Here is a 10781-nt window from a genome sequence, read left to right as displayed (position 1 = left end):
ATCGGGTTACTAAAGGCGGCCCTGCGCTTAGTAACCCGATGTTTACCCTGGTTACTCTGGGACTTCGGCATCGTTGGTCGCTGGAGAGAGCTGTTTGTGTGACAGATCCCCAGTGACCACAGAACGACTTACCAACAATCACGGCCAGGTCGTATCGCTGGTCGTGATCGTTGGTAAATCGCTAAGTGTAACGGTACCTAGACAGTGGCAAGGCGCGGTGATGTCATGTATTAAAAAAGCTGTTTTGTTTGAGACTTTTTGATATTTGGCTTCGACAAAACTGTGGTGATACAGTCATGTGTGAACTGCATGTGCTTTTTACCGGCAATTTTTTTTTTTTACCTCTAATGCATTTCTATGGGGAAAATCTGCAAATAAACCTCCGAGTACCCACAAGAGAAATTAACATATTGATGTAAAACAGGCACCACAGCTCAGTTTACACAGTGTAAAAAAAGATAAGCAAAGTAGCCATGAGATGTCTATAAATCCCAGGAACTTTGCTGGAATGGTAAGACGCTGCATTTTGTTATTGCATTGAACATACGCGACTACAAAAAGTCACAAAAAACACATCGTGGCAATTGAACCTTAATCTAGTTTTTTTTAAAGGAATGGGAAAATCATGGAAGGCCTTCAACTTTTTTGCCAAATCCACGTTTCCATTTGGCTCAGAAAAATGAATGAAAAACCGTATCAGTGTTTTACCAAATACTCTGTGATTCCACACTGCTGACAGCTCGTACAGAAAGTATTGGAAAGTGAAGACTTCTGAAGTTCTGACCCTAGGAATCTCCGGAGCATCTTGTGTGGTCTCCGCTGGTTTTGGCTCCTGGGCGTACTCTGGTTCCAGTCTTGTTTGGAGGTTGTTACCTGCTTATGTAAAACTCGGCTCTCAATGGAGGATCCCAGACAACTTTAAGACGCTGTTTGAAGGTGGCACTTGTTGTTTTGGTCTATGGGAAGTTGTCTTGGAGATCATCCTTTGTTTTCTGACTTGTTCTCCTCCTTCCAGGATCCATCTGCTAGCCGAGTCATTTTCCTGGCCTTTTGTAACATAGTTAGTAAGGCCGAAAAAAGACATTTGTCCATCCAGTTCAGCCTATATTCCATCATAATAAATACCCAGATCTACGTCCTTCTACAGAACCTAATAATTGTATGATACAATATTGTTCTGCTCCAGGAAGACATCCAGGCCTCTCTTGAACCCCTCGACTGAGTTCGCCATCACCACCTCCTCAGGCAAGCAATTCCAGATTCTCACTGCCCTAACAGTAAAGAATCCTCTTCTATGTTGGTGGAAAAACCTTCTCTCCTCCAGACGCAAAGAATGCCCCCTTGTGCCCGTCACCTTCCTTGGTATAAACAGATCCTCAGCGAGATGTTTGTATTGTCCCCTTATATACTTATACATGGTTATTAGATCGCCCCTCAGTCGTCTTTTTTCTAGACTAAATAATCCTAATTTCGCTAATCTATCTGGGTATTGTAGTTCTCCCATCCCCTTTATTAATTTTGTTGCCCTCCTTTGTACTCTCTCTAGTTCCATTATATCCTTCCTGAGCACCGGTGCCCAAAACTGGACACAGTACTCCATGTGCGGTCTAACTAGGGATTTGTACAGAGGCAGTATAATGCTCTCATCATGTGTATCCAGACCTCTTTTAATGCACCCCATGATCCTGTTTGCCTTGGCAGCTGCTGCCTGGCACTGGCTGCTCCAGGTAAGTTTATCATTAACTAGGATCCCCAAGTCCTTCTCCCTGTCAGATTTACCCAGTGGTTTCCCGTTCAGTGTATAATGGTGATATTGATTCCCTCTTCCCATGTGTATAACCTTACATTTATCATTGTTAAACCTCATCTGCCACCTTTCAGCCCAAGTTTCCAACTTATCCAGATCCATCTGTAGCAGAATACTATCTTCTCTTGTATTAACTGCTTTACATAGTTTTGTATCATCTGCTTCCTTGCATAGAGTGAAGTTAGTTTTACGACCCACCTGACCAGGACTTTCAGGCCGCCTGTGTCTCTTTGAATGGCTGCTTAGCTTAATAAGAGCAATTAACCATTTTATAATGTCACAAAACGAAGATTACTGTGTTTATTGAGTCACTTCATGGCCTCCACGCTGAGGGAACACCTGCTTCAGGGACCACGTGTCCAGAACTCGGCAGCAATTAGGGAAAGCGATCGTCTTTCCCTCGTAAATTCCACCACAATCTGTTTTCCACAAATGTAATTCAGGTACAGTTTATTACTTAATTCTCATCCAGTGGACCAGACAATGACAGAACCGATTGATACGAATTTAGGAATTTTATTTTAGCGATATTTTATCCATATACTGGTCAGTGGTAAAATCAAACCATCAGTAATGGCCATCAAGGACATTGGTCTCCACTGCCCCGGCAACTAGTTATGTGAACTTGTATCTTCTACTATTATTTTCTTCTATTAGGAATTCTTTTGCAGTCTGCAGTTAAAACTTAAGGCATGAAATGTATGGAATTAACATGGTGTGGGCCTAATGCTCTAGTGTGAGTCTGCTGGAGCTGTGAGGGATGAGGCGGTGATGTGGGCAGTCACCCATGGTGTGGAATGGGCAAGCTGGCACTAGAGAAGTAATGGAGGATATAGTAAGTAGAGATAAGCAAATATGTTCAGAAAATGATCGCCAAACATAAATTTGGCACAGATATGGTACATTCGAATTCGTGATCAGTAACATGAGCATTTTTCTTAAACTCTGAAAAAGTCGTTAACATTCGGCTAAAGATAGAATAAAAGCTGGCGTTCAGTAAAATCGCAGTGTGACAGGTTAGAATAGAATAGATAGAATGGATATATACACATAGAATACTGTGAGGCAGTGACTGGTGTTACATGTAGAGGTCGCCGTATGTTTCCCCATGGAGCCGTATTGAGGCCATAAGAGGGCACTGCAGTCAAAGGTGCAGCTGTGGTTGCAATGCAGACTAAAGGTACCGTCACACTGAACGATATCGCTAGTGATCCATGACGCTGCAGCGTCCTGGCTAGCGATATTGTTGTGTTTGACAAGCGGCAGCGATCTGGATCCTGCTGTGACATCGTTGGTCGGAGCAGAAAGGCTAGAACTTTATTTCATCGCTGGATCTCCCGCAGACATCGCTGAATCGGCGTGTGTGACGCCGATCCAGCGATGTGTTCACTGGTAACCAGGGTAAACATTGGGTTGCTAAGCGCAGGGCCGCGCTTAGTACCCGATGTTTACCCTGCTTACCAGCATAAATGTAAAAAAAAACAAACACTACATACTTACATTCCGGTGTCTGTCCCCGGTGCTGTGCTTCTCTGCACTGTCAGCGCCGGCCGAAAAGCAGAGCACAGCGGTGACATCATTGCTCTGCTTTCCGGCTGGCGCTCACAGTCAGTGCAGAGAAGCACAGCGTCGGGGGACAGACACCGGAATGTAAGTATGTAGTGTTTTTTTTTTTTTTATGTTTACGCTGGTAACCAGGGTAAACATCGGGTTACTAAGCGCGGCCCTGCGCTTAGTAACCCGATGTTTACCCTGGTTACCAGGGGACTTCGCATAGTTGGTCGTTGGAGAGCTGTCTGTGTGACAGCTCTCCAGTGACCACACAGCGACGCCGCAGCGATCGGGATCGTTGTCTAGATCGCTGCAGCGTCGCTAAATGTGACGGTACCTTTAATTGAGTATAAAGGTACCGTCACACTCAGCGACGCTGCAGCGATATAGACAACGATCCCGATCGCTGCAGCGTCGCTGTTTTGGTCGCTGTAGAGACGTCAAACACCGGCAACAGCTGAACGATGCAGGAGCGATCCAGTGACGTAACGGCGACTCACTTCTCGTTCTCGCTGGTTGTTAGCTCCATGTAAAACATTGCTGGCGTCGATGCTTTTGATGTCAAACATGACGATACACGCCGACCTGATGACCAAATAAAGTTCTGGACTTCTAGCTCCGACCAGCAATGGCACAGCGGGATCCTGATCGCTGATGATGGTGTACAGCTGTGTGGACTCTTGTACATCTTCCACCCTGACGAGGCCGAGTGTAACCGGGCCCTGGTCACAGCCACATGTCACTTGTCCAGACCCCCAGCATAGGGGGGACCCTCTGTGTTCCTCACTACCGGGTGCTACATTTCCCACGTCGTTACCACAGGGTGAAATTCTGCAGCTTTTTAAGTGAAATCCATTAACAAAGTCCACAGAGCTAATGGGGGACAAAGTGCAGCAATTCCCTTTACTAATTGATATAATGCCCCTGTGTTAGAGGAGAGAAGAAGGGCAGGCCCCCAGCAATGCATCCCGTGTGAACAGAGGCCACAGTGTACAGAACCATTTGGGCCCAACTGCACCCTGCAAAAAATATACACGTGCAAAACAAAACATATATATATATATGTAAGGTATTAGTTGATATTCTGGCCATAATATGCGACCTGCGCCAAGGGTCCTTACGTATTGCCAGTCCTACTCTAACATGAGAAACATGAAAATGGTTCTGTACACTGTGGCCTCTGTTCACCCGGGATGCATTTTTAGCACTGGGCCGCCCGCCATAGGGCGTTATTAATAGGCTGGAGCCAGATGCTTGCATTCCTTGTGTGAACACGCCACATACAGAGTATGTATCTTAGAGCATTGGTGACCACACGGCCAAACCCTTACTGAAGGCTGGCTGTTTCATTAGGTATTGCACCTGTAAGCATCTCTGCCTGGTTTTGGTGTGTTTTCTTGATTTTTTCCTTTTTTGGTGTTTTTTTTAGATTGTCCTCAGTATCGGCCAAGGTGAGAAAGCGGCAGACACCGACCAGGTGAAGAAGGCGGCCCTGATTAATCAGATCTGTTCAATCACACCTCATTGTATGGAGAATAAAATGTAATGCAGTTGAATGGACAGGAAAATGAAGGCGCAAAAAAGTAACAAAGATAAAACTAGCAAATTAAACTACTGGTAAACTGTCACCGATATATGTAAAACTGTGTAAAAAATATCTAAAATATAAAAAAAAACACAATAATGGAACCAAATGTAAAACTGTGTAAAAAAAAATATCTAAAATGTAAAAAAACAACAATAATGGAACAAAAAAAAATAGTAAATAACTGTGGGATAAGGTTATGTGCACACGTTCAGGAATGTCTGCAGAATTTTACTGAACAAAACCGGACTTTTTCTGCAGGAAATCCGCTCGAAGTTTTTGTCTCTTTTTTTTGTAGATTTTTCGCATTTTTTTCCCCGGAGCTTAACAATGCAATAATATAGCGGTAAAAACAGGAAAAATCCTCAAAGTTAATGAACATGCTGCGTTTTTTACCGTGATGCGTTTTTTTTTGTGGAAGGAAAAAAAAAACGCAGTATGTGCACAAAAATTGCGGAATGTATTGAAATGATGGGATGCTTATGTAAGCTTTTTTTTTTAGCGTTTTTCCACGAAAAACGGCTGAAAAAACACAAAAAAAACTGAAATTGTGCACATAGCCTAAAAGTCATTGAATGATTTTTTAAGACAGGAGGAAACATAAATGTTATACTGTACAAGTTTATCTATTCTGTTTAAGAATAGTGGAGGATAATTCTAGTTCAACCTGAGAAAATAAAGAGATCAAAAATGTAAAAGAAGAAAAATAAATTTCACAATATAATAATATTTCTTTGATAGAATCCAATTTGTAACGAAAAGATGGAAGTAGATAAAGTGAAATTCAAAATAAAAGTAACTGCATGTAAGTAAAAATCTATCCATCTCCCCTTTATGAACACACAATATAAGAGCTCGGAGCTGGACCCCCGTATTACCCCATGAGAGCCCACCCTGGCAGCAGAGGAGATCATTATGGATCTGTAATGTCCGGTTATTACACATTTCGCGCCTCATCAATGTAGAAAGCGACTTTGTGTCTCTAGCTAGACTTTTTGGTCCTGGAGATCTCCTGAGATCTGGGGATCTCTCCTCAGTGTAATGTATCATTAGAGGAATTATCAGTAATTACCGGGACCAGCGAGAACTGCGGATATGGAGACATACGGGGGCTCTGCCCTCAGAGGATATCAGGCTGCTATTGATCTGGAGATAATTGTATACAATTTATCTGATGTGATCTGCATGTGATTGGTAAAGACGGTAATAATAATAATAATAATAATAATAGTATAATAATACATTAGTATTTTAAAGCAATTCTCTAAATTGTGCTCGCATCCTATACATTATCTATCCAATCAGTATTATCCATCTATAGGTGAAGACAGATAAGCAGATAAAGAGGAAATGGATAGATCTAGATCATAGATTAATAGATACATATGACATGTAGAGTTAGACACTGATTATTTCCATCTCCTTTTCACATCACTTGATGGCGATTATTCATTGATATCAGATATGTGAGATGCAGAGTTGGATCCATAGATAAGTCGATAATCAGTGAGATATGAGATCCATTAATAATTACCAGCTGAATATGAGCGGTATACATAGATGAGCAGATCCCAGAATCCTGCGCCCGTGGACGGGTGGATCACAGGTCGGTATATAGACACGTGGATATAGAGATAATTATGGAGTCATTACAGGTGTCCCGTTTCCCCTGGATTTTGGGGCCGGCTGGGGGAGGTTGTAGGAGGCTTTGCCCCATGGTCGTTTCCTCTCCTCTCGGGGGCAGTGTGGGGTCTGTGTGCCGAGCCCACTCTTCCACTCTCAGTGCTGATCTCTGCTCTGGGCTATTCACATGCTAATAGTGTATTTACATTTCACAGAGCGCAGCTCTGGATATAAGGGGGCTCAGAGCTCAGGACCCTACATTCTCCAGCAGAGATCACCTGCTCCTGGTTCTTCACCACCTGAGGATACTTTGCCTTCTACCTGCCATCATGCAGCCTACTCCCATCTTCCCAGGACTTGGCCATCACTTGGCTCAGGCTCCTGCTCTGCCAGCGGCCATTCAGGACCAGACAGCACCCAAGAAAGCCTTTGATATTGATTCCCTACTATCCAGGTTGGACAGACCGGCTCCCCGAGTCATTGTGGAGGAACCTGGATGGCAGATGCCTCCTGCTCCCCATGGCTGCTCCTATGGGGCCATGTCCTACTCTCCAGTGTGGCTCTACCAACCTGCAGCCTTCCCCGGCTATGTTCAGCCCCAGCAGCATTATGGACCACTCAGTGGAGGGTGCAGATGTCCGTACCCCCTGTGCAGCCACAGAGGTGAGTCCACACTCCTCATCTTGTTATATTAATCTTATCTAATAACTCATTTTTGGTGCTAATAATCTTTACATAAAGTTGGTTAGATCAGGAGAGATCTGGATTTTTCTTCAGATTGATTGCTGAGACTTGTATTTCTCACATCAGGATAGTTATCTTGGATCTCACTTGTAGAAGTTGTAGCTCAGTTTGCTCCAGTCCTGGATTCCCGCCTTCCTTCCTTCTTTTTTGCCTTTGGTAACATCGCCACCTTCTGTTTCTTCCAGGATATATGTCCTTCACCAAATGTCCCATAGAATCTCTACCCTGCAAGACGGGACCCTCCAAACCGAAGAGAATTAGGACGGTCTTCACTACAGAGCAGCTAGAAAGACTTGAGCAAGACTTCCTAAAGCAGCAGTACATGGTGGGGACAGAACGAGTTGACCTGGCTGCCTCGCTTGGCCTTACGGAAACCCAGGTAAGAACTCGCACATGAACCTTGACTGTTCTCAACTTGAACCCTTTTGGGTTTGGCAATGCATTTAGTTTTAGTTGAGAATTTGTGCTTTGTAAAAAATTTAAAATTTATGGGTCACTGTGCTATAAGTAAGGAGTCTCACAGTTTCTTCAGATCTCAGTTCTCAACAATGTCTTCTCCTTTTTTCACAGGTAAAGGTCTGGTTCCAGAATCGCCGCATAAAATGGAGGAAAGAAAGTTTGGAACAAAAGAAGGCCAAACAGTCCCAGTTTGGAGTGGTTCCGGAAGAGCCACCAGGCTCAGACTCCACAGAAGAGAGGGAGATTGAAGCAGAGGATGAGGTGGATAAGACGCAGTAGATCTCCACCAACTTATTTTTTTTCTTGACAATTAGGGAAGAGTCAGACGGCCATATGACTTAAATGGGGATAGCAGTGCTACATTTGGACTGGCCAGTGGTTCTTCCAACCATGCATTTCTATGCAGCTGTTACATGTGCGTCAGGAGAGCCACCGAGTCTGACTCTTCCCTAAGTCTGGAGGACTCTAAAGACTACAACAGGATAATGAAATCCTTATTTGCCAAAAAATACCATGGACAATGAGACCCAAAGAACTAGTCACTTTAAGCACAAAGGAAATCTTTGTAAAAGCATAACAATAATTGTCCTCCAACCATGAAGACTCCAAGCAAGAGTTGTGTGACTTCTTCATCTCTGTATGTGTGGTAGACCTCTTGGAGCTTGGATAACACATTGGTGTCCTATTTTGTAGACCGTTTGGACATCTCGGAACAATGAAATGGAGGACTTTATGTTCCTTCTACCATCTTCTGTAAATGAAAAGTTATCTTTAAACTTTTCGTTTGCGGTATCATTTTAGGACAAGGGTTTCGTTATTGAACAAAGATCTTCCTGAGCCACCTCATTGGCAGGAACTATGGCACAGTATATATGATTTGTCCCTCATCTTACTGTGGCCGTTTTTAGTAACTATGTTACTGCTATTACCTATTATACTTGCGTTGTCTCAATGCATCATGAACTATTCTTTTTGCAGCAGAGTCAAGTAACCTAGGACCTGGTTTGTGGATTTCTTCAAATTTTAGCCTTTAATACTATCAGTACTGGGGTACTTGGCTCTGCCTGTATAATATGAATACCCCTCCCCCACCTTCTGATTGTCTGGAGACTGTGCAGCCTGTCCCCTGTCCTATCATACATCTTAGCCCCTATGACGGCTTGTGAAGGACCATTATTATATTTTATATTGGACATTATTTTATTTAAATGACATGTTTTATACTTGTATTTATTCTATGGTTTTAAATAAAGATTTTTTTATGCTATTATTACAAAATTATCTCTGTGGTCAATCTCTTCTTGAAGCGCTTGTTGTCATGTATCTTATTATAAAACTCTTAATCATAAAAACATTAAAGATTAACCGAACATTTTTTTATTTAGTTATAAAGCTGTGTAATAAACTTTATTATACACCTCTCACCCCCCCCAAAAAAAAAAAATTGGAGACACTGAAGGTATATTATAATTGTATGAACTATCAATAGATATTTTGGGGAGTGAAGGACTCAGTAAACCTGTGCAAATGTGAGATTTGCCTCTAGGGTACATTGGACCTCAGGGTGGTTCTTCCGATAACATGGGCCGCGCTTAGTAACCCGATGTTTACCCTGGTTACCAGCGTAAACGTAAAAAAACCAAACACTACATACTTACATTCTGTGTCTGTCCTCCGGCGCTCTGCTTTCCTTTGCACTGTCAGCGCCGGTCAGCCGGAAAGCAGAGCGGTGACGTCACCGCTGTGCTCTGCTTTCCGGCTGGCCAGCGCTCACAGCCAGTGCAGAGAAGCAGAGCGCCGGGGGACAGACACGGACTTTAAGTATGTAGTGTTTTTTTTTTTTTACGTTTATGCTGGTAACCAGGATAAACATTGGGTTATTAAGTGCGGCCCTGCGCTTAGTAACCCGATGTTTACCCTGGTTACCAGTGAAGACATCGCTGAATCGGTGTCACACACGCCAATTCAGCGATGTCTGCGGGAGGATCCAGATCGCTGCTGCCTGTCAAACTCAACGATATCGCTAGCCAGGACGCTGCAACGTCACGGATCGCTAGCGATATCGTTCAGTGTGACGGTACCTTTACCCTGCAGCTTTGAAGTGGAAGGTCCACACCAAGGGCTTCATCTACATGTGTATTATCTCCAGTGTCTGAACAGAGCTCTAGGGAGGAGCAGACACCACAGGGGTCTCTGAGACTTGATCTTCTAGCAGATAAGTAACAGTAGTAGATAGGCCATCTGCACACGTTCAGGTTTTTTTCGCGTTTTTTTCACGTTTTTTTGTGCTAAAAACGCTATAAAAACTCATTAAAACGCATACATTATGCATTCTATCATTTAGAATGCATTCTGCATGTTTTGTGCACATGGATGCGTTTTTTTCCGCGAAAAAAACTGCATCGCGGTAAAAAAATGAGCATGTTCATTATTTTTGCGGCTTTTCTGCGTTTTTCCCGCAATTCTATGCATTTGGGAAAAAACGCACCAAAAACGCGTCAAAATCGCGGTAAAATCATGGTAAAAACGCATGCGGATTTCTGGCAGAAATGTCCGTTTTTTTGTCAGGAAAATTTCTGCAAGAAATCCTAGTAGAAACCATTTTATTTTTAAGGGCTCATACCCATCAGCATGAATGAAATCATTATGAGGTTCCTGAAAAGTCAGACAAGTGTCATGAAAGTGGCATGCGATTGTCATGAGAGTCCAATGCAAATTTCCTCTCCTAGCATCTGTCTGATGTCTGAACGACATGCGTATGCAATCCGCAGACAATGTCATTTTAGCATTAGCTTTTACCTAGTTATTCTCTGTCATTTAATGATAGTTTTCAAAGTACTTATTCTTCAATACATGTATAGAAAGAAATATGTGGGTGACATATATAGTTAGTACAATGTGTGTGTAACTTACTTTACATGTTTTTAATAAATCAATAAATTACTGAAAAAAATGGCATGGGATTCCCCAAAAAATGTAAGCAGCAGAGGAAAAGTGACAGCTAGGGGCTGA

The 10781-nt window shown here is 42.9% G+C and overlaps 1 protein-coding gene across 1 annotated transcript; it reads left to right on the top strand.

Moving 5' to 3' along the window:
- Window positions 1-6895: 6895 nt before the first annotated feature.
- LOC138657259 (homeobox protein not2-like) lies at window positions 6896-8048 on the top strand. The gene is made up of 3 exons (XM_069744931.1): window positions 6896-7229; window positions 7496-7689; window positions 7881-8048. The coding sequence occupies exons 1-3, from the start codon at window positions 6896-6898 to the stop codon at window positions 8046-8048; spliced, it is 696 nt and encodes a 231-aa protein (XP_069601032.1).
- Window positions 8049-10781: the final 2733 nt, after the last annotated feature.

Source organism: Ranitomeya imitator, chromosome 1 (assembly GCF_032444005.1).
Source record: "Ranitomeya imitator isolate aRanImi1 chromosome 1, aRanImi1.pri, whole genome shotgun sequence".
Classification (NCBI taxonomy): domain Eukaryota; kingdom Metazoa; phylum Chordata; class Amphibia; order Anura; family Dendrobatidae; genus Ranitomeya; species Ranitomeya imitator.
Note: the sequence above shows the minus strand (reverse complement) of the source record. Positions and strands in the feature narration are given on the sequence as shown.

Coding starts and splice junctions, on each gene's coding strand:
- LOC138657259 (XM_069744931.1), top strand. CDS start 6,896: ATGCAGCCTACTCCCATCTTCCCAGGACTTGGCCATCACTTGGCTCAG. Junction 7,230..7,495: donor CCCCCTGTGCAGCCACAGAG/GTGAGTCCACAC, acceptor TGTTTCTTCCAG/GATATATGTCCTTCACCAAA. Junction 7,690..7,880: donor TTGGCCTTACGGAAACCCAG/GTAAGAACTCGC, acceptor CTTTTTTCACAG/GTAAAGGTCTGGTTCCAGAA.